Below are 25,877 nucleotides of genomic sequence, written 5' to 3' on the forward strand. Positions count from 1 at the left end.
TAATATCATAAACATTATTTTAACATTCAGTTTCATTTGACTTTTGACTATGCTCATGTTTCCTTTGTGCGTATGCGTCTGGATATGTACGTGCGTGCGCAGAAAGCTTTGTGGCCATGACAATGGGCCAGGGAACAGACGGTGAGAGTGTGTGTATTTCATCGGTGACTGCCGTAGACTGGCGGAGTGTGTCAGATCCAGCCTAAAATGACTAGCAGCTGGGGGTGACAGTTGTTTTAACAGCTGAGCTGACAGGATTAATTCAAATGCACTGAAATCAAAAAGTGGAGAACACCTGTTCAGTCTTCCAGCAGTCCCCACGTCCAGGCAGGGGATCAGGCTCGGGCGTACAGCCAGGCTAGAGCTCGCTCTCCCAGAGAAGTGAGCTGGGTGCTCTGCCACCATGGGACAGGAGAAGGGAAAAAAAAAGACAGAAAAAAAAAGTGGCGGAATAGAAAGGAGTCCAAAAGCAAAGCAAAGCAAAGCACAAAGAGAGAAACACATAAAGGGAAATAGGGAGGATTGGGATCCACCTTACTTGTTTCTGAACATCTGGCTTAAATAAAAGGCCTATTTTCTGGCAGGCCGAAGGGTGCTGACCTAGGGCCGCTCAGCGGAGACAGATTGCTTCATTTCAGTGTGCTGCCTGACTGCAGGACTGCTGGGGTTGATTCTGAGCTTCCCCCTCATGTTCAAAGACCCCCTACTGGAGCTTCATTCACTCACTAGTGTCCACTACTGGCCTTCAGTTCCATACACTCAAAACCAGGAAGTGGAGGGGCCATATTGAGTGTGATGGAGAGTCAATAATTGAGTTTATGTTCTGTTTACAATCCCCAGGGGAAGAACTTAGTTGGTCCTCACATTAAATTCAACATGAAATGGAAACTCATTTATTTTACAAAAGCATTTGTTTTAACAATTCATCTGTGCATATCAGATTTATATTTTTTACATTTATTTTAATCAAAATAAGTCATAACTCATTCTTTGGAAAAGCTCTCCTTTTTTTTTTTTTTTTTTTTTACGATTGACTGCAAACTCACATTCAGATTTGCCTCCATTCAATTAACAACTGATGGATAGAACAAAGTCCCTGTCCTACTTTTTGTTGTACATCACAATATAGATAAAAAGAGCTGTCACTACTTCTGTTATATCATGACTTTAAGGCCTGAAACACAGTCTACTCAAGCATGTGAATGACAGTGCTTCTGGTTTCTGGCAGTTCAAGAATACTTAGAAAATGATAGCCAAACTGTTAGCATTTATAACTAGCTACCTGGATATAATGCATGATATTTTTCTCAAATCACTTCAGTGCAAACCCATCCTGTCTCTGAATCTTTATTGATCAGGTAAATCCCAGTGCTGATTGACTACACGATGAAACCACTTCTAGCTCCTAACCTAAACCCTTCATGTATAGCATTGGTAGCACATCCTGATATATAGCTTTGTTTTTTTCATGATAGGATGAACTCTGAACTTTTCTTAATAGTTTTTTTTACATAACTGAGTTGACCAAAGAAATCAGCATGTATGTGTACACCACAAGACCGTGTACGTACAGTGTATTAGTTTAAAAAAAGTTTGTGTACTTGTTACTGGCATAAATTCAAACTGCAAAACATCCAGACAGACTGACTTTAGTGTTTACCTTTTCCAAACACTTTTGTGCGAGTATGTATGCTGCCTGACATTTGGCCTGTGCACATCCACTGTTTGTTCTTATCTACTCCAACCCAAGCAAATACACCTAAATCTGCTTTGTAATTTACAAATCCCTTTTTAAACTTCCTAAAGCTCATATGAATGCATGTATGTGTGTTAGAAAAGGAGAGAATGGATTTAGATTTAGATTTACAGGGGCTGGTAATGGATATAAGGAAGAGATTTGCGAGTTGATTCGAGCCATGTGAAAGACCTCTAATGCCACATCAAAATAACCAAAACCACTGATGCGCAATTACCCATAATGCAACAGAATGCCAAAACCAAGTCGTTCAACCATATGCATATGCCTGCTATTGCCATTGCCATATTTCCTCGTTTCGATTCCCTTTACAGAAATCAAACACAAAGTGTTTCTAAAAGTCACCAGTGCGATTGAGGAAAAAAGTGCTGTGATGGACTCTCATGCGTAGGATATTCAGAAAGCTCTCTATCCACTAAAGCCTGATCAAAGAGAGGGGAGAGTGATATGTTATAGAGCTCGCTCAGTTTTTAAAAGTTGAAATGAATATTCATGGGATATTGTATTCCATTATTTAGCATTAGCTTCAAAAATGCCAACACTCACAAAATAAAATTAGCATGTTAATAGATATGGGTGTGCTCAGCAAATTAGCATAAGAATCACGCAACTGCTCAAAGTCTGAGAGCTTTATAGGTTTAACAACTAAACAAATGAAGAAGAACTCACTTTATTTGTGTGAACTGATTTTTTTTTTTGAGGGCAGTCACTTAGTACCAATTGCATGTGCATTCGCATACACAGAAGTTCTTAAATGTCTCACGAAATCAGTCATCATCTACACGTCTCCATAAGTAATATTCATATTATGCAATTCACAGGCACATCATTAAATCTAGCCCAGCAAACAGAGCTGCTAATATATGGATTCCTCATGTTCAGACCCTGCATTCAACCATCACAGCTCAGGAGAATTTCCAATTCATGCACGTCAATGACGGCTGTGTGCAACTGTCCAAGTCTTGAGCCACAATGGTGTGGCTATGGAACAGTCAGCTCTATAATGGCCCTGCTATGAAGCCACAGTCTAATTCATGAACCTCCGGCTTTTGTGCCTTTCTTAATGCCACACCAGGAGGTAAATAACAAAACTTTAAACACACAATCACAATCGCTCACACATAAGTAATGCACAAAGACATCCATCTCCAAGTCTCTAATCTGAAGCCCACACTTAAAGTAATAAAGACCACAACCACTATGCCAAAAGCTCTAAATGTGTGTGAGTCCTCAGACAGCTTTTCCCATCCAGTAAGCAGCATTCAGCTCTAATATCACCCATCCAGTGAGAAGGCTCATCCCTATTGATTGTCTTGTGCAAGGCAGCAGAAGAATACAAACTGAAAGGCAGACCCAAACAATTCAATACAACTGACTTGAATGTGCCTTTCATATGCTGGAACAATGGCACGCTCACAATAGGGTTCTGTTAACTCTCATGTCTTCAGCTGGAGACAAATAAACAGGCATGCAGTAGTCTACTTGGAAAAACGGAGGCATCTTGTGCTTTTCCCAGTAAAGACTGACGGAGCTACTGAGAAAAATCTCTAGCATGATAATAGCTGCCAGTTATAATAGCTGATGTTTTGTTGCACTAGATTCTGTTAACAGAGTTAGAAGTGAAACCACAGTTTGTCTATCAGGTTGGATTGCATCTTTTTTTTAACAGGTCTGTCCAGAGGAACTTAGGAACTTTTTAGTGAAATTTCTGTCAGGAGAAACATCTGAGAAGCAGGATGCTTGATTTAGATATAATTTGTAATTTGTCATTCTTATGGGTAGGTTTAAAGTCTGGCTGATTCAATTACTAATATTTAGAAAAACAGAGCAAAGTCCATAGACTTAAAGTGATTTTCTTCATTTCTCCAGGTTACACCTCTGACAACATTATTTCTTTCATAACCTCTACGGATCCATATTCGGATCCGGATTCTATATTTCTGTCCTCGGCCTCTAACTAAGCCCTGGTTTGGGTTTCCCTGGTGAGGGAAAGATAATGACAACTCCAGTGAAAAGCTTCCTTCTAATGTTAATTTATACATCTAACTAATTACTACCAAATGCAGGAAATTGCATATGGAAGTTGCTCTCTCTCCCACGCTCTGCCTCTTCACTCACAGACACTATCAGTGCTCGTAGCGTGCCCTCCTCGCACTCAAATCTGCCTTAAGTTGTCTCTATACAGCTGCATATGGAAGTCCTTTGGTAGTATTGCTTGTTCGATCTGTTCATTCTTACTTTATACAGCATCCTAAAAAACTGCTGAAGAACCTAACTGTGCCTTTATGTGTGTGTGTGTGTGTGCAAGCACATATGAAAGTGAAAAGTGAAAGTGACTTGACGTGGCCAAATATTATGTCCCATACTCCATAAACCATCTCAGTGTACACACACACACACACAAGGGTCTCACCTCAGTCGTGGTATTGAAGGTTGAAGAGAGCGCTGTACATTCACTCCCCCCACCCACATCCGAGTACTGAGACTAAAACCTGCGATCTTTGGGTTACAAGTCCAACTCTCTAACCATTAGGCCACGACTGCCCCACTTTTCATACCCCAAACATGTGTGTATTTGGGGTCAGTTATGGTGTGTGTGTAAGCACTCAGCGGATTAGCAGACCCTGGGGAGATATAGACAGAGATCCACTGCTGAACTGCTTCAGAGCTCTTCTATCCCTTGTCGTATTCATGGAAGAGTGTATCCGCCATTCTTATGCTCTCTCATTGAGGGGTACGGATGCGTGAGGCCTCAGCAAACAAATGACAGGGTCTAAGTGCTGTCTTATAAAATGCCCCAGTGCCTCTGAACACCCCTCTCACTCACGTCTTACAAAAGACGTACACTCTGTGTGAGTGTGTGCGGTGCAGCTTTGCTCTGATCTTAAAACACCATTCAACGTGCCCTACAGTTCAGTGTCATGCTATAAAACAGTGCAGTTGCACAACTTACGGCCCACTGCGCATTAAAAGCCACCTCCAGTCTGACCCCAGACTGGTGGAGGCAGCGTGAGATAATAGAGGCATCCGGGCAGCAGCTGACCTCAGGACGGGCTTTGAAGCCGGAGCATCCCACAGAGAGAGAAGCAAGGAGAAGGATTCAATTAGTCAAGTCTAAATTGAACCATCAATCTCGGCTCATTCCATGGCCATCCGGTGCGAGGGGCCAGCACTCGTAAACAAGACCACGCTGTCACTTCTAGATGGCTGTGCAGAAACTAACGGCATATTATGAATATTATGTACTAAGCAACCAAAAATAAAAATATTCAGAATAAATCGTAATTCTTTACAGCTTGACATTTCTAATATGGCAATCACCTCGCGCGCGCACACACACACACACACACACACACACACACACACACACACACACCCACACACACACACACACACACCCACACACACACACACACACACACATATATATATATATATATATGAAAAAGGTAAATAAATACAAATACATTTTATCCATACATATAGAGCCTATCTATCTATATCTTTTTAGAATTTTGGTTATTTTAAATAGTTATGTAATAAAATATGATAATTATACAGTTTATTTTTATAAAAAATATTTAGTTTTATAATGTAGCCATTTATATATATATATATATATATATATATATATATATATATATATATATATATATATATATATATATATATATATATTAGGGGTGTAACGATACGCGTATTCGTATTGAACCGTTCGGTACGAGGCTTTCGGTTCGGTACGCGGTACGCATTATGTACCGAACGGTTCGTTGGACTAATTAATTATATTTGGAAAATAAATAAAAAATTGTGAAATATAATGATATGCGTTCAACAAGGTAGCCCAATAACCCAAACGACCTAACAGGCAACGCCCCTGACACCCCCGAAGAAGAAAAAAACACCAACTTATATGTTTATGTATAAATATATCATTCCTACCTGCCCATATATCATTCTTATGGGTAGGAAGGTAGACTTGAAGAGGCACAGGTAGGTGAATGAGACCATTGTCTGTAAAGGGCTGTGTGACATATGCTCAGCTTGAGAGCTCTGTGTGTGTGTGCATGTGTGTGTGTGTGCGTTTGTGTATGAAAGGTTCTGTGCTCAAGGAACCAAAGCTTGGCCCTGACCATGAATCAAGCTCAGCCCAGTGCCAAGGCTGACAAACACATACACTCATGTGCGCACACACACATGGACACTCAGGAGACCCTGAACATCTGTGCCCCACATAACACAGACTGCCAAGCACTAGTGAGGACTACATATCCTCCACAGAGAGTCGGGGTGGGGGGGGGCAGAGGGATGCAATCTTACCATCAAAGAAGAATGCTTCTCAAAGATTTGGAGTAGTTCACAATGAGGAAGAAGTTAATTTGCAGTATAGCTGTCTGATTGCGCTAAGTCTTTAATAGCGTGTTTGTGTGTGGAGGGATGATACAGGAAGTCCTCTGTGTGTGTGTGTGTGTTTGCTGTCACGACCCCTGAGAGAGACACAGTGCTCCCTCTGAACCCCTGATGGCCCTCCTGCCCTCTTTCCATTATTAAAGCCAATAACACACACACACACACACACACACTCTCCAGGACGCTAATGCCTGACACACCACACACATGCTGCAGGAAGCTGTTCTAGCTGCAGTTTAGAAATAATTTGCTACGCACAGAGAAACGAGTAGAACAGGCATGAAATGAAAAAAGGTGACTATCTATCCATCTATATAACTACATATATATATATATATATATATATATATATATATATATATATATACACATAAATACATATACATATATATACTGTACATATACATATACACACACATATATATATATATGTATATATAATTTTTTAATGAATATTTTATAAATAAATGTTATTAATATTAATTATATTAAATAATTAATATTAATTTAAATAGTAAAATACTTTTTTATTAATTTGCCAAACTGAGGTAATCTTATGTGCTAAATATTATAAATAATGTTATGATGATCATAAATTATATATTAATATTTCTAGATTGTAGCTGTCAAATATTATTAAATATTTTTATATAATGCCACCCTCTTTCTAGGTATTGGTATTAACCATTTTCCCACCTGCAGCAATGCAAAAATGTGCTTGTGCAGTAACAGGTACATGCGGAAATTGTGTCTAGATGCGCTGTATCATTGAGGCCAGTCAATTAGGGACGCTCGTTTACAAAGGCCAAGTGCTCTGCTCTTGGTCAAACAGGCGCACACACACTCACCTGACCCAGTATAAGTCTGGCTGGTATCTGGTCGTAACAAACGACTCCGCTCGAGCTGTTTATCTGAGGGGAAGTGGAGCAGCGAGGGGGGACAGGTGAGCAAATGTTTCACTAACACGCTGACTAACACACTCCCGATTTCACACGGGGAGCGAGATGCATACGGCCCCCTCTCGCATTTCTCTTACCGTTTTCTGACCCATTTCCCTTCCTCCTGCCTTTCTATTTTCCCTTCACAAGCCAGAGCGTGAGCGACTTTCGATGAATGTGCGTGTACATGCGAGTGTGTGATTGATCTGGCTAGAAGCGGCGTGTGAAAAAGAGAGGGAGGGCCGGAAGGATAGACAGAGAGAAAGGGAATGGTAATAATATGGCCCTTTCATAATGATTAAAGCATTCATTAATTTTTCATCATAACCTGCCGTTTGCAGCTAATGGTCTTTGTGAGGTACACTAGCAAACAATGGACAGGCGAGTTGAAAAGGGATTTTTATCAGGCTATGAGAGCCCTATCTCAATGCATTGCCCACGTCCCCCTCTTCATTTCTTTCTTTTTCGTTTTTCTTTTCTGCTTCTATTTCTCTGTGTGTCGCGTGAGCTTCTTGAGGGACCGGGCTTCTTTTGTTTGCACGTTTTATTTGAACCGAAGGTAGAGCGATAACGCGCTACTGTAGTCTGTTAATGGAGTGCCTCTTGCTTGCTTGTTCTCAAGAGTTCTATAAGTATCTTATTTGTCTTCTTCTATTTTTCCTGGCTTCCTGTATACGACAGCTGCTGTATTTCACAGACAGACTCTTGGTTTGACCTTGTGGCTTTCTCCATTGTAACTATATTCTCTGACGGAACTATTAAAATCAAATGTAAATGAAGCAAAATCCTGCCTGGTTTTATAGAATAAGATAATCACACAAATGAGCAGAATCAGTGCCAGAAAAACTCCAACGCCTGCCATTTACAAAGACTTACACATCCTCGGCTAGTAGATCAGAGCTAAAAATGCTTTAAGTCAAATGAAATAAAGTAAAAATGCAATAACTTTAGGTAAATCTAAACATGTTCCTAAACAATTTGGATAACAGATACACAACAAAAATAAGCACACATGGGAACAAAAATGACAAACTAAAAGTCATTTCAGGACAATATTGGCTTGAAGAAATCTTATTCATGTTTAGGGCTTCAAAGCTGTCATCACACTTAATAAACTGCAAGCCTACAGCTCTGAAGTTTGTGTTTTCTCAAACAAGACAATAAAAGTAATGTTTTAATCCTGTATAGTGTAAATGTCTTTTGCATCTTGTTTTATAAATATGAATGGAAGTCAGTGGAGCAAAATCTAGTGTGACCTCACCTTAAGACAAAGCACAGAGTAATGCAACAGTTGTAAATCACCTCCACACACTCATACAGTACATACAAAACAACTGAGCACATCAAACCCTGCTGTACATAAATGGTTCAGTGAATGCTAGCTTTTATCTATGCATCTACTCGTCTATTCATCCATCCATCCATCCATCGTCAGTATGTTCACATGTGTATTTGCACACACACTGGCTAATTCACACAGGGAGCAGGTTCTGATTATTCATGAGGAACTGGCCTCTAATTGCAGAGCGAGTGTGGTGTGATGTAAGAGACAGAGAGAGAGAGAGATCCTGTGGAAAGAGCTGAGAGCCGTTCTCTCAGTAATCAGACTGAAATTAATATGCAAAGTATGGCACACAATGGCTTCGAACAGCTGATCCCTGCCTGCTTAAACAAAGGTCTGACTTTATCAACAGCTCTCATTAAGCAGAATTTGTTAGTCAGGGATGATGGGTATATAGATGGAAGAAAGGATGAGTGTGAGCGAGTGAGTTAGGGAGAGAAAGACAGACAGACAGAATGGGATATGCTCTCCATGAAATCCTTCACACTTTCAGGCAGTTTCACATTGTAATTTCATCACAATAAGACACACATGCGCCAATGTCTTCTGAAAATCTAATACAGTGAACTTTTTCCTCCGACAGGGTGCCAGTGTTGGTTTCGGAGCCGATGCCCAATCTGGACCTGTGCCATGTGCCATTTCCACACAGAAAAAAATTGGCTGCCCAATGGCTCCTAAAACCTGCTGGTCTCCAACTTTTCAGAACAACAACAACTCAAACCTAGATAGCTCCCACTATAATAATAATAATAATAATAATAAAATAAAAACTCTACACTTGAAAAAAGCCTGATGTGACAATGCTAAACAGCTCATTCTAAAAAAAACAATTTGTATTCGCAAAAAATATTAAATTAATTTAATTGAGAAATGTTACATTTAAATATTGAATTAAATAGACTGAAAAAAAAAGTTTACATAATTTTCTAATAAATAAATAATTAATAAACAGTAGCTTGTGATAGCATATTATTTATGTATTAACAATTATTTCAATGACATCAAAAGTATTTATAAATTTATTAATCTCAATTCAATTCAGATTAATCGAAGTTGCAAAGCAGATTTACAGAAAATTTAAGTACATTATATTTAGTAATTATGTATTAATCCAGAATTTTTTATTTTAATTGCAATTTTTTTAATAAATAAATATATATTTCCCCATGCCGTTAAAAGTAGCTTGTGATAGCATAATAAATACATATATTAGCAATTCTTTCCATGACTTCAAAATAATTTTGATATTAATTGCTATGACTTTTTAAATATATAATTAAAATCATGGCATCAAAAGTATCTTGTGATAAAGATGCTTAATGAAATGACGGTGTTACTGTATGTTCGCGAATAATGACCATGGTATGAGATGTACAGTACTGTACAGGTTGTACCGTTGTTCGGTTCTCAAAACACGCTGAAGATTTAAGTGCAAAGTGATGATGTGTGTCAAAACGTTTTAAATTCTCCATCACTCACCCTCTGGCTCGTTCTTGATGAGTTCCTCCATCTTGCGCTGTTTGAGCGTGTCGACCACGTCGGCCAGGCTGCCCTTGCGTCTCTCTGGTGTGCCCAGAGCTGATGCGGAGCTGGGTTCGCTCCCCGGCCGCATGGACCCCTCCTCCTGCTGCTTACTGGGTGAGGTAGACGAGTTGTGCTGGGGGTAGGGGCTCAGGGCCAGGCCTTTACTGCCATCCTGATCCTGAAAGAGCGATGGAGAGAAAGGCGGTGTTAGACAAAGCGATAAACAGACTTTCACTAATAGTTTTGTCCTGTTCCTGAGTGTTGAGGCATGTTTAGATTTACTTTCATCCTCATCTGCCCATCTGTACTCTAGAAAGTCTCTCTCTTTCTTTGCCTCTGTCAGTCTGAAGTCTCTTTAGACAAAATCATTAGTGGTGAAAAGTTTCAGTCGTTTCACCATCACAGGAACTCTCTCTTTCTCTGAGAAGGGAAGTTTTTTTTAACTTTGATTCAGCTCCAAACACAAGAACGTCCAAGTTTTTCAACCGCATTTTTTCTGCTCTTTTTGACCAACATGACAGCTGCGATATCAATCACCATCTTCAACGTTTCATGCATTGATCTTACGTCCAAATATGTAACAGTTCCCGTCTTATGGTTTCTTATGTAATGTGGCTTGTACACTATAAAAAGTGAAACTGTGCAGTTGTTGCCTTAAGGGGCTATTTCTAACTAATTATTATATGGCATTATATTTATTATATATAATTATTATATGACATTTATTTTATTATTATAATTTTTATTATGAAAGTATATGCACACATACTGTAAAATGGGTAAATGACAGATGTGGAGACTTATGATTATGAATTATCACACACACACACCACATTACTTTCTCCAAGCTCCGGATCTCCTATATAAAGTTTAATTACAAAACAAGTCAGATATTTAAAGACCAGGTCAGCAGTCCAAGTCCTTTAATCAGGGTTAATCTTTGGTTAATCCACATCTATTATATACCTTACCACCCATGTGACTGACAGCGGCAACAGCTAATCAGACAATAGCATAATCCCACTGACATGGTTACACCTCAACAATCAACATCAGCTTCTTTCTGCCACCTGCATCCGTCATGCAAAGCAATATGTCCTCAGTCCAAACTGTGGTTCACAAGATTGATCCAGTTCCTTGTGCAGGTATATTACCCGCTTAGATTTTAATAATGACATCTGTTTTTAATCATTAACTCAGAGAGTGAACAGAGAGCAGCAGATGGTTCATTTACTAAAGCTTAATGCAACACCAATTACACAAGACTTTCACAAGACACAGAACAGTGGCAAATACTATTTTATTTATATCGGCAGAGTGAGACTGTAAGATGATCTGACTTGGCCCTGCAAACAAAAGAGTTCGTTATATACAATATGGCAAAAGATTAAATGTTATAGAAAACATAATAATAATAATAATAGTGTATTTTAATTTTAATGTGCTCTTTTAACAGTGTTTTAATACTATTTAATTATAATAATAATTTTTTATGTTGATCATATATGATAAATGACTAAATGTCTTAACATTTTTAAATGTTTCGACATTTAATCTGAGACAGTTAAACGCTATTTATTTGTAATAATAACTACTATTTACAAAACAATTATTTCTATACAACATGGACATTTTAAGTTTTAAACTTTGAATTATTTTAAGTTTTTTAAATAATAATGATTTTTAGTAGTGTTTTTATTACAGTATTAAAAAAATGTATTAATATGCTTTTTGAATGTTTTTCTACTGTTGTATAATTATTATTTATATTATTATTAAAATTTATTTTGTTCATATATTTATAATAATTTATAATCATTATTTATGTTAATACAATTATTAAATGACTAAATGTTCCAAAATTGGATTGTTGCCATTTAATTTATTTTATCCATTTACATTTAGCCATTTATTAACATCAATAACTTTTTTTTTTTTTTACACAAAACAGACGAATAAACAAACATCACATTCAGATGTAAAACATAGTTGTCAACACTCCATATATCCAGTTATACTAAACATATCACACAGATTGACTCGTCACAATCCATCATCATCATCATGCTAATAATAATTACGGTAGAACTAATTAAACTGAAACACTTTCACTTGCTACAAACGCACACTGAAAGACGTTTCGCGTTGATACTCATTCACAAACAGACTGATGACTGACAAGCTTATAAGATCTTAACAGGCTTTTATGATACATGGAAAATATGACAGCTTGCATACTGATTTCCCCCCTTTCCCATATTCTGCCTGCAAAAAGGCACATTTTTCCAGACACAACCCTCCGTTTTCATCCCTATTTTCCCCATCAGCTCCAGTCAGGCCAGTCGAACTGGAATTAGGAGACTTCTATAGTCACAAATGGCCAAAGTAGTGCAAGATCACCCCGTCATTCGCAAACAAAACTGTCAACTAGCTGTTAAAGAACTAACAGTGAAGAAAGATAGAATGAAGAGGGGAGGACAAGAGAGAGAAAAGCCAGGGAGAGAGTGGGAGCGAGTGGCAGAATGGCAGGCGTTTCTCTCTGCCTGCTTTAGTGTGGCATGCATCTTAAAACACGGTCACACCTGTCACTTCCAATCTATCTAATCCACTGCATACTTCAAACCGCAGCTTGCGTCTTTCTCCAGAGATGTCTAGAAAACAATTCAAATAGAAGGCGAGATGGGGCGGAGGAAACCGTATTCCTTAACTTTTTTATGTCCTTGGCCGTGACACTAAGTCTCGGACAGAGAAAGAAGCAGATGAGCTAATGGTTTATGTGTTTCTTTCGTTCCCCCATCTTTAAATATAAGGCAGTGAGTAACATAGGGTTGATTTTCAGGTTAAGTACCCCTATTTTGTCCCTTGATTACGTGTGTGCGCATGATTTTCTGCCACGTATGAACAAGTATGCAAAGCTTAGTGTATGTATTTATATGCATTTCTGATGTGCCGTTCTGTGTGGTGTGGGCGGTTCTTCTTTTAATTGTGTAGATGTCAATTCATCTTGGAAAGGCTGAAACTGCGTCTTTACACGACCCTCTCTTCATCCTTAAACCACGGCAGCATGGCGACAGAATTAAACAACTTTTGTCCTCTTAAGCTTATGTGTGACAGGAGCACATTTAAACACACTTCAACTCTTGCCAAGAAAGCAAAATGCCTTCTTCCCCCCTCTAGTTTTTTCCTCTCGTCTTCTCCCTTCAGCACAGATGCCACCGTTCTTCCAAATGCCACCTTTTTTCTCCCTTTTTTTTTCAAATGTTTTCCTGTCTGTGCTCCGCAGGATTCCAACCTGTTTCCCTCAGAGCGTTTCTCTCGCTCTTTCTCTCTCACGTTTACATATGCTAACTTAAATCCTGTTATTTTACTGATACAGGTAGCATCTAGCTAATGAGACTAACTCAATGCACCGCCGTGTGATTCTCTGGCTCGCGTTCACCACACGCTAGGAAACTAACCTCTACGCTTGCTATCAGTTAAACTGTCAAGAGTCCCGCTGCTGAAACACACACGCTCGAGTTGGACATCTCTCCTCTCCTGCGGTGCTGACGCCTCGTATGTTGTCTTAAGCCCGTGTTGCTGATCTCTACCGTGTGTTTGCAATCCGCTCACCTCTAAACGGAGCTATTGTCAGCCCTGATCCTGCCGTGAGCACGCACACACATACACACAGATGAAGATTCACAAGCGCTTCACATACTTTCGAACACCTTACATTGTCTCATTCCTGCTCTTCTGTAGTAGACTTCACATGAGCTTATGCAATAGAAAAAGACATAATTAGATTTGTGTGATGCTACAATTTAAATATATCGTCAGATTTGTAGAAACCTTAAAAATACAAGAACACAAATTTGTGACACTGAAACAAAACGTTCCACATATAAAAGCAATTTATGAAATTTGAGTTCAATTTTATTTTTACTGATCCGACCATTTTGGCCTCGGATCAACAATAAAATTCTAATGAATAATTTTATCACAATCAAAATTATTATAAAAACTGAATATATATATATAAAAAAATATTTAAAAGTACATGTCTTCCCTTAATGCCTCTCCTCCTTGATGTATTGCTCTTATCTGTACGATCAAAACTGAGTGTAATTTAAGTTATTTTCAGGGGTTATCAGGAGTAAATGCCACAACTGATCGCTCCCGGAGGGTTAACCGGACAGAAGGGAGAGTAATTAACACCTCGCTATTATCACCCATGTGTAAAGCTTCCCACCTTTCAGTTTCAAAGCCTTCTCCTGTAAAAACTGGCTGGAGTTTACAGACTGTCGGGGACACGCACTTACTTCTATTGTAGCAAGTTGCGGGCGTTTCAGCTCCGCTGATCCCATCATCATGAACGCGCATCTCTCTCTCTCTCTCTCTCTCTCAGGATGAAGAGGTCAGCGGAGTCTGAAGCGCATGTGTGCTGCTGCCGTGTTAATTTACAATGACAAGATAAAGCTGTAATCTTCCGCTGCGTGTTACCCAGGGACTCGCCGAGTCGATTTACACTTCCCTATCACTTTATACAATTGCCGTGACAAAGCCCCTCTGAGTCCCCACTCGTGTAAATCTCTCTCTCACTCAACTCTTCTGCCAGTCAGCGCGGATCGGCTCAGGGAAACTTAATGTCTCACACATGCCAGCCTGCTTTCCCCAAAATCCACTCGTGCTCGAGACGGATACGCTTTATTAATCCACATCAAATACAGCGTGCATGTTTTTTTTATGTCATGTCAGCGCGAGAGACAGAGACAGCAGTGTAGTCTTTCAGATAACACAACAATTGCAACCACTGCACTGCTGCAGATACATAATTATTCACATTATGATTAATAGGAATAACGATCAATTGTACAATAAACATTTGTTTGGTTTCCCAAGCAAGCCAAATGCAAATGCTGTTTGCAATCTAAATTACTAATCTAAATTAGTTAGGGCAGGACCCTCAAAAGGTACATCTTTGTGCATTACCTTCCCATACACTATTAAAAATAAAGGTTCTTTATTGGCATCTGTTTCGATAAAGAGCATTCAATATTAATGGAACCTTTTCATTGAACAAAGGGTTCTTTATAGTGGAAAAAGGTTCTGCACAGTATGAAAACGTATTTTAAGAACTGTTTACTAAAAGGTTCTTGGAAGAAACTAAAAGGGTTCTACAGCATCGCTGAGAAAACCTCCTTTCGGAACCTTTATTTAAGAGTGTAAATGGAGCATATTAGTACTTTAAGGTATAATTTTTGAACCCCCCCACCCCCCCAAAAAACAATTGTAGTTTAACAGCAAGTCATAAACAAACACACCACGCTGCAATCTGAGTGTATAAAGTGAGAACGCAGGAGACGCTTGAGTGAGAAAGCTCGAGGACTTTGCTTTATTGTGGGAAACAGTTCCAAAACTGCAGAGTCCAGCGTGCCCTGTAATCACAGTTAATTGCGGAATTAGCTTACCGTTAAGTTCCTTAAGTACAGATTCATTGTTTTACAGCCAGATTGATTCCTAAAGCCTGAGGCGGCATACGTTTATCGTTAAAAAGAGATAGCAGAATTGGGCTAAATGTCACTGAAGAGATACTGGAGCTCATGTGCGTGTTCATGTGAGGATTACAATCACAGGGTCCATCTCACTTCTATTTCATCTTACATCTTTAAATAAACAGCTTTAGAACGTCTGAGACAGTCTGAATCCTCCATGACTACAACGACCCATCATGAACTCACACTCCAAAATGACACATGAACCATTAAGCATGAGTCATATTGGCCACATTCAAAAATATGACCTGTCTCGTTGAATCTGCTTATGACGTCATCAAAGTGCGACAGGCATTTCCACACCAATAATGTAAGTGAGAAAAAACAATGGGAGGGACTTACTCTGAGGAGGAGGAGTCAATCAAATGCATATTAGCAAACTGGGAGGGGCTGATATGGGCTTTGTCCAATCGTATGAGAGAGGTTTGAGCATATCCGACAGCTCATGGTGGGGCTGACTTACCATGTTCGTGTGTAGTGTTGGGGGGCTGTCGAGCAGTCGTGGAGATCGCGGGGACACTTTGCTGCAGTATGAACTCAGGGGCAAGTGAATGACAGCATGTCCGTCAAGTTCTTCATCCTCCAAACGCTGTCTGCTCGTCGCCATGACTACCTCTCCATCTGTTCCCCCATATGGAGAGGCTGGTCGCTTGGAAGACATCCTAGAAAAATTAGAGAGGAAAAGTGACTGAGGCATTCAGGAAAGACATTGCAGAGACAGAGACGTTGTTTTTTGCTGTTGTTTAATTGTGGGCTTTTTACGCACACACACCTGACACACACTACTCGCATAATGACAGCCATCAATTTCATAGCTTTGTCCAGATCCATCCTTCCATCAAAGAGACGTCCCACCTACACTATCACAGAGCCATTTACTGTAGCAGCACCGCACACGATGTGTTTAGCCAGCCTGTTTGATGTAAAAACTCGAGTGGCCCATTAAAGAAAAGTGCAGAAGGCCCAGAGCACATCAAATATCACGTTAGCCAAGAACACAGACAGACAATGGTGTGTGCGTAAGCTTGTGTGCCACAGTAGATGTTAATGACAGTGTATATGGTGTTGACAATGCCAGAGAAAATAGGCCTTGATGATGGTCTGTGTTCCTCTGTTACCGTCAGGAAGAAAAAGCATTTATTAAATGAACTCTCTCTCCTACAATGCACAGTGAGGAAAAATGAATATGCTCTCGTAATAAGATTTCATCTGGCTTACGGCATTGCCTAAGTGCTTTCATAGACGCTTCTCAGCCTTGGGGCTAGTGTTACTATGGCCCTGGGGTTATAAGTACCACTCTTTTAAGAGAAAAAGACAGACAAGGATAAAGAGAGATGGAGAGAAGTACTTTTATTGGGCTCCTACTCTGCAACTAAAAGAACTGGCTAACAAATGTTATTTGACTGCAGTGTTGTAGTAAATTTGCTTTTCCCTAAAAGCTGGTTTTCAAGCAAAGTTATGGAAGCACATTTCATATACTATACCATACCAATCTCACAGACAAATTTTCGCGGAGGTGTTATGATCACGCCATTTTGGCTACATGAGGGTGCTCAAATGTCTGATTTCACATAGAACTACTGGTTATCTCCCAATAAGTTATATAAGCCTATTAAAATAATGCTGTAAATACGAATCTGAAAGAAAGAAGCTTTAAATAATTATTTTAAGACGCATTAATAAATCCAACCACCCCTATAAATTTAAGTTTCTTTTTCCATAATCTGTGATCGACAGAGGAGGAGCATCTTGGTGGCAAGGTAAATCCCACTGATAAAAAAAAACCTGCTGCTTCATTCTACTTGTCATCTTCAGGCATGCACATCTCAAAACAGAAATCCAGAATATTATACACATAACGTTATAATGAGAACGTTATAATTTTTTTTTTGTGAGTTCTTAGGGTTTCACTGACGTTTAATGTTAACTATCTTTTAATCAAAACATTATTCAACCTGTTTGTATCTGCGAGGTGTCCATTACACATTTTCCCCTATGTTTTAAAGTAATTATGACTGTAGAATTTCTGACTTCACTCTTGGTAATGTATTTTTCCCCGCCCCCAAAACATATTTATTCAGCTATCAGTCGAATATCGGAAAGATTCAAAAATTGCGATTCAACTATGAAAATCCTTAGTCAATGACACCCCATACTACATAAAGAATTATTTTGCATAATTACAACTTAATATCTCACAGTTTTGACTTTCTCTTAGAATTACAACTGTCTGGTAATTTATGACTCAGAAGTTTATGACTCACAACTTTATCTTAGAATATCTTTATGAATCTCTTAATATAACATTATCTCATAATTGCATAATCAACTATTTCTCATTATTGCTACTTTATTTCTTGTAATTGCAACTTTTCCCACAATGTGACTTTATATGTCATAATTGTGAATTATTTCTCGTAATTACTCACAGTTGTGACTTTCTCATAATAATGACTTTATATCTTCAAATTGTGACTTTCTTATAATTCTGACTTTATTTCTCACAACTGTGACTATTTCTCATTATTGCAACTTCATTTCCTGCAGTTGCAACTTTTCCACGATGTGACTGTCATAATTGCGAATTATTTCTCGTAATTACTCACAGTTGTGACTTTCTCATAATAATGACTTTATATCTTCAAATTGTGACTTTCTTATAATTCTGACTTTATTTCTCACAACTGTGACTTTATTTCTCATTATTGCAACTTCATTTCCTGCAGTTGCAACTTTCTCCACAATGTGAGTTTATATCACATAATTGCGATTTCATATCTCATAATGCCACGTCATATCCCATGACTGTGACTTCATATATCACCCGTGATTTTATAACTGACTTTACATCTCACCGTTTACTTTAAAATCTTTCTTAAAAAAAAAGAAAAGAGAAGAAAACTTGATATTTTATGCTCTAAGTTAGAAAAAGACTTACTGTACAAAGTGCAATAGAGAGGTTACTTTTTTAGCATGAATTTCTTTCATCAAATGGCATCTGCAGTCTCGGGTAAAGTCCAGGTTGCGTGTTCTGAACTGTATGGTATTGTTGTAGCTCTGGTTTGACTCAGACGCCACATCTGGTGAACTGCTAAGCTTTCCCTTTTTCTCATTTACTGCTTATTTGGTTTAGATTAATTGTAAAGACAAACATCATATAATGTTTCTAACTGTCTGGACGGGATAAATGAGACTCACCTCATTCAAACCCAAGGCTGCCAGCTATGGAAATAATGAAGACATGCTTAAGACCACTTCAACTAACTGTATAGATGAGATGAAGTAACAAGTTTAATGATAAACTATGATGCAGATGTCATACTCTTAGAGTCTGACAGTAACTGCTCTGTCATAAACACTGTAACGCAGGTGTGTGATATGTACAATTGTGAGTATTAGCGACTGTATCTGCGTTAATTTGGCTGTACGAATGTGAATGGGGTACCTTGGCTGTGTGCTGGTTAACACTGGGGCAGTAAAAGCAGTCTGTGCAGCTGTATAAACTGCAGTTGTGCCTTCAGAGCCGCACGGCCTGTCTGCCCCTCCACCAGCACTGTGTTTACTCTACCTCCAGACACTCACACACACTGGGCCCTTTTGTCTCACTCCGACACACACACCTCTGTGCCGCTTTCTCTAACACACCAACCCCCAACACACACATCAGGACTAACAAAGACACATACACATACACGACCCTCATCTAAACGTAGCCAATCTTATTGGAACCAGCAAATTGCCTGTCACATCGAACTCGAACCCGAGAACTGTTGTTTTAATAACTGTTTAGTAAAGGCATGTGAAGCTTAAATCAGTGTAATGAATAGCTGGAAATATTTGTAGTGAAAATAATACTTAAAAAAAAAAATGTGAAAAATAATATCGAAATAAGTAAACACAACAGTTGAGTATATAATAACAACTACAAAAAATACTTTCAAAAAGAGTTCTAAAAAGAATCATTAATGGAACCGGAATTGTTTAGTGGAACTGGAATTAGAACCAGAATGTTTCACGATTCCCATAAGGCAATATTCTTTACAAAAATACTCGGGAGCTAATTTTCAATTGAAATACATCTCCAGCATTCAGTTTACAACTATTTCACAGCTGTTTCCGATATCTGGGCATACCTTTAGACACGTCTGCATCTCTTTTCCGCTCTTCCCTGTCTGACGCACTCTTCCTTTTGCCTCTTTCCTCCCTACTTCCTTGCCAGCCCAATGACAGAGGCTTTTCACAGCTCCTTTTGAGCAATAAAATGTCTATTTTCCTGCGAGCCTTTGAAGTATAATTACTATACAATTCCACTCCCCGGGTGAGCAGGTTATAGCCACTATTTCATTTAAAGTTGGCAGACCTGTCTTGGTGGAGAGTCTACATGAAACATTTAAAGCTTGTCGAGATGTTGGGATTAAAAAAAGAGAGGGTTTTATTAAGCAGATAAATTGGCAGAAAAGCTGGTCTCCAAGGTCATAATTAGCATCCATTAGCATAATTTCACTCCATCCTTATGTGGTTCCAATAAAGGTCGGCCTGCCAAACACACAGACCTTGTCCACTGACTCACACACACTCTCGCTAACACAACACAGATGCACAAAGAAAGGTCTCTGAAGCGAAGACTTCCTTACAGGCTCGTCATGTCTGCTTATTTGCATTGTAAACTTTAACAGCGGTCTTCGCTCATTATCTGGTGGACTAATAACTTTATTGCCTTTCATTTTCACAAGGCTAAGAATTATGTTATTCATAACCAGCTTCGAATATCAAACCCGAATGTGCTGATATGAGTGAATTGACTAAAGGAACACAAATGATGTCAGTATAAACACCAGTATTATCCAGTCCAGGGTATATTATCAAAGAAAATGCCATAATTTTTTCAGATTTCATAAACTTAAGCATTCGTACCCCGTCCCATCGCAGTTGAACTGCGGGTCTAGAGGCTAACTTTCACGGCTAATCGTTAAAAGCTAATGGCCATCACACTGGTGCTCCGCTCTGCCCCCTCCAGCAGACTGCGTGAGTTAAGCCCAGATTAAAGGCACACTTCCCCTTTGAGCTTAGACGCAGATTGAGCATTCTCCTAAATCCCTCTCATATCACATGTACATTTCTCCGCAGACGCTAATCGTCCAAAATACAGGGTCCATTAAACAGTGGAGTGGAGCTGCACTTTAAATACTGAATCTAGGAGCTTTACCTAATCACCATCAGCAGTGGTTAACACTCCAGAAGTGCCTCTAATGACAGGACATAATTTAGAGGCTAAACGTGTCACACGCGCACACACTCGGATGTGCGCGGCCCACAGAAAAACTTGCATGATGATGCTTTGTGGATGTTGTCTGCTCGCCTATGATAAAAATCATCTAGATACACAGAGCGTGGTTGAAAATGTCATGATAAGCACCTTCTGTTGTTTTTACATAATGCTGATAATATTAGTTATTTTATGCAACACTAACTGTAACCTTTGAATACAACTTTGCTTAAGAATAAAATGAGAATATATAATTTGCAAATTGTATACACTTTATATAAATATTATGCCAATAAAGATTTTTGTCAGACCTAGCTCACTTGTGGGAAATTTTAGCTACAGTAAATCAACACAGACAGTGCCATATTTCTAAAAAGTACCTTGACATATCTCACAATTATATATATATATATATATATATATATATATATATATATATATATATATTATTTTTTTATTTTTTTTGTGGCATTATGCTCCCTTAAAAAAAGGAAAAAATAAGAATTACACTGGGTTAAGGTGAATTCCTGTGTAATATGATTATTTGATCAGAGAGGTCAGCTCTTCTTTGCTATCAGACTGTGGGAATGAAACAAAGTGTATCCAAAAGTTCAGACAATCAACCCGTTCAACACAGATAATAAACTGAGAATGCCTCACAATCCACTCAGACATTAGGAAAAGTGCTCATCCCTCTCTCTCCTCTTTATCTTCTGCTCCCAGGACGATAAAGTCGTAGATAGTCCCGTCAGGACAATCAACCATTTGTGCCCAACTCTCTCTGTTTTGAACAGTCTTTTAAGTATATTACTCTACAGCTATTTATAGCTCTCTCAATTTTTCTCTCTGTGGGAATAGAGTGGCTGGCAGCAGGGCAGAAGCAAAGAGCGAGTCAGAGAGACTGACTCCGCTAAAGTAAATTCATCTGCAGTGCAAACTTGTGAGGGCCCTTCATCGTTCACGCTGTAATCACTAATCACAGCATTCACTGCTGCTGCTGCTATGAAGGCACTCCGATTTGTGTGTGTGTGTGTGTGTGTGTGTATGGGTGGGGGGAGGGTTTTAATTCACCAAAATTTTATATAAAGATATATCACTGGGATCTGTATTGGATTGGATGGTAAAGATTTTCACATCACTAATCTCTTAACACACACAAAAAACAAAACGCTTTCAGTTTGGTTTACAACGTCTTTTAAATGATGGCTAATAACTGTGCTTTTTTTTTAATCACTCATAGCAACTTCTTTAAAAAGTCTGCCACCCCTTGAAAGTCGGTGAATAATAATTTCTCACAAGCATACACGTCTCTAAATACACATTATTCACACACGCACTCAGAGAAAACACAAAGCCGTCTCTGTTTTTCCCTCTGACGCGAGGGCTGGAGGGCCACCCCGATTTCCTGTCCAGCATCGCCACAAAAGGCAAGAACACAGAGCCTAATGTCACTGTCAGCCATTACTGTTTAGGCATGGAGGTGAAGTCACACACACTTACACACAAAATCAAAAGTCATATGAGCAAAGGCGAAAAACAAGCCCGCTCGCACACACAAAAGCATAATAAGCGATGGTGTGTGTTGCCGCTGGGTGGACACAAGGCACCAGCGATCACCGTGCCCACAACGCCAAGGCAACTGCGGCATCAACACACACACACACACACACACACACAGAGGGGGGTTGCCAGTATTTTAGTCATCACTTCATCTGTCTGCATAGTTTCCTGTCATCTCTCTTCACTAATTATTTATTTCTCTGGACTGACTCATGTTTTCACTGACATTTTACATATAACACACACACATACACTTAAATTCTCTGAAAACTTTCTCAGCCTCTGCTTGTCTTCTTTAAGTGTGTGTGAGTGTCTGTGAATGTGATGTCCCCCGTCAAATGCTTATCCATCATGATTTGCACCCAGAAGCCCCAGCGGCTGTGAAAACGGGTGCTGGTATAATTTACTCCATCCATACAGGCCTGTACAACAACAAATTGGGTGTTACAGTCTTCCACCCAGACTCCTCCTTTACCTACATGTACAGAGCCATTATTATACAGCATGAGGGATCAGAGAGAGGGGAAAAAAAGCATTTAGCAGAACAGTCTATTGATTTTTATTATCCTTCACATGATGCAATTGTCTAGGCCCTCACCTCTGACCTGTTGTCATACAGTTTCTGTGTTATTTATCCTCTCGGTCTTGATAAATGAGACTTTAACCTAAATGGTACAAACTCAGTTCCCCTCAGTCCTAGCGGACGTCCCGACGGTCAGCTGATCGCACAGGGGAGGTCTGGGAAGGAAGGGGGGGAGGAGGAAACACTTCAGCATTCCTCTCTGCTGACCCTTCTTTTTTTTTCATGGAGACACAGTTATCAAGCCGCTGCAAGAGCTCATAACACAGACTACACAATGGAGCCAGTCTGCAATGAATGACCCAGAGAGAAAATCCAGATCCTCCATCAATCAGACAGAACACACACAAACACACACACTTTAAATCTAAATGAGGACATAACATAGATTTCCAGTGATTTTACATGACAAACACACACCTTAACTTTATTCCTAAATGATAACATTCCTGAATGTCCCCAAAGGGAGTTTTTTTTTTTTTTGGTCAGATTTAGCTTGTTTGGAGACAAATTTGTACCCAAACTAGCAAAGTACAAAACACACAAAAGAGACTTTCCGTTTACTTCTTTTGTTTTTCTACAAAGCTAAATATATTTTCTTTCCCCTAAACCCCATAAAAACTTTAAGAATGTAAAATTTCTACTACTTGGTCATTTGGTCCCCCTCAATATAGAGTAATATCCCTCAACCATATACTTCAATTGTTTTTTAAATTAAGCTAATTATAAGCATATAATACATATAATTTCTTCTTCAAATGACTAGGTCTCTGTATGTTCTCCAAAGGAAGGTTTTGTTAGATTTGTCTCATTTCATGGGACAATATTCGTCTCTATATCTAAGTACATAAACCCACTCTTTCAGCTAGAAAACCCCACACTTCGGGTTTGCTACAAAGCAGTTTGCAAATACTAGGTGTTAAAGTGACAAAGGTAAATGCAGGCAGGTGGTTTAATCTGTTTTATCTTTGATGCAAAGGAATGAAAAATTGAAGTGCATCAGCCACATTTGTCACCAGCTAGTTCAATCACACACGCTTAGTACTCAACGAATCTAGTGTTTTCTGTGCATCTTTACCAGTAAGAATTAACTGATCCAGAGACACAAGAAAGAGAGAGAGAGAGAGATGTAACACAACCATCCATTAAAGCAGGGAGACAAATGGAGAAGTGTGTGTTAAAGTCCCTTTTTACCCCTCCCTCACTCGCTCGCTCACTGTCTCTCTCTTTGAGGAATGTGACAGTTTGGCCATAGAATCTCTTCTGTGCTCCTCCCAAAAAATAAATAAATAATATCAATTAAAATTAAACTCACCCAAAACCAGTCCAACAACAACAATGCAAAGTATTTTCATAAAACTTAATAGAAATCATATTTAGTAATTTAGGATAAAGATTTAACTATATATTCTAAGCAAAGCAACATTTTGTATAATTATCTACTACTGTTTTATATAAAGCTAATTTGAAAAACACTTAATAGTTTTGTATTTTTAGATGTCAAATATATAAATGTTTTTAATTAAATGACCATTTTCTTACCATCACGTTTATTTTTAAACAAAACCTTTCATTTTACAGTGAGAAATTTTTTTTAATTTAAACAAAACTAAATTTAGGTGAATCTTGTTAAACATTCATAAGATTAAATTAAACAAATACATTTCGTGTTCTAGGATGTCAACATACAATTATAAAGTACTTTGCATCACCATCAAACATGATCATTTCATTTATCTGGATCTCATTATTATCTCGCATGTCAGCAAAACTTACGATGTTTCAAAAACACTCAGCATCAGGACAGAGGAAACACACACACACACACACACACACACACACACGGACAAACGCTGCACTTTCGCTCCTGTCCTCTCTCTCTCTCTCTCTCACACACACGGTTTCATGCTCTTTAGCCACTGACAGCCAGCATTACTGGAAAGTAGAGTTTAACCATCCTTTTCTTCTAAGTCATTGTAATCCCTGCATTTATCACTATACATTCTGCTGTCCTATGTAATCCTTTAAATGTTTAATTCCTCATAGTTGTTGTTATCTTTTTCCGCCCCCCTCCTCATCCTCCCCCGGAGAGAGGGTGATGATTTATTAAAAACACATTTTCCTGACATATAAATTTGTTCTTAATTCAGGGATAAAACCCCAGAGTTTATCGCCGAACAAAAGATTAGTTTCATCTGGTAAAACAGTGCAGTGCTCTAATGCAATAAAATTAAAAATAAAAAAAAATGTGTGTGTGTCGGGGGTGAAGCTTGCATTAAAACCGAGTATTATGGGTAATCTTCCCTATGGAGCTTTAATGTCAAACCTTCTTTATTCGGCAGCAAAGCCACTTTTGTTGACATATTAAGTAGGTGAGAACATTTCCCACCTCTGACCACCACAACAGAAGGCCAATGCAGACATCTGGCCACAATAAAACAACAAAACAACAAACAACACGGGCAAATGGAAAAAAAGAATTCGTGAAGCAAGAAAGTCATATAAAAGTGAAATGCTCTGTCTAATATGAAAAAAAAAAAAAGCTGTGCCAGGGAAATACTGACGGGACAGCACCGATCCCTTATCAAACACCATCTAACACTCACACACACGCACGCACACACAAACAAACACACACATATATATATATATAGATCTCTATGTGGGTATATATGAGATATTTTGTGCAAACACACAACGACAGCATGTAACCTCTTAGACCAAATGCTAGACACATTTACTTCGTTTCAAAGTGGGATATTGAGAAAAAAGTCCCAGCGTCCCATGCTCACTGAGAGTATAGAAAACACACAACTCAAAGTCACGCTGAACTTTCTTCTCCTTTCTAAACCACAAACACATTCGCAGACAGCCTGTCTTTACCATGTCAAACAAACTAATAAAGTAGTCTGTTTCTTACACTAATACATTCATTATCTCCTACTCATCAGCCTGTCCCACGCTTTC

General features: G+C 38.8%; 1 protein-coding gene across 3 annotated transcripts in view; it reads right to left on the reverse strand.

The window, feature by feature from the left end:
- Window positions 1-25,877, reverse strand: part of LOC113048033 (transcription factor SOX-5-like) — a 164,936-nt gene that overhangs the window by 52,474 nt on the left and 86,585 nt on the right. For all 3 annotated transcript variants that reach the window (XM_026209533.1, XM_026209535.1, XM_026209534.1), the window contains 2 exons: window positions 15,968-16,166; window positions 9,926-10,148 (listed from right to left, as the gene is read on the reverse strand). In XM_026209533.1, the coding sequence (XP_026065318.1) occupies window positions 9,926-10,148; window positions 15,968-16,166 (422 nt within the window). The remainder of the gene's footprint in view (window positions 1-9,925; window positions 10,149-15,967; window positions 16,167-25,877) is intronic.

This window comes from Carassius auratus, chromosome 29 (genome assembly GCF_003368295.1).
Source record: "Carassius auratus strain Wakin chromosome 29, ASM336829v1, whole genome shotgun sequence".
In the NCBI taxonomy this organism is placed as follows: Eukaryota; Metazoa; Chordata; class Actinopteri; order Cypriniformes; family Cyprinidae; genus Carassius; species Carassius auratus.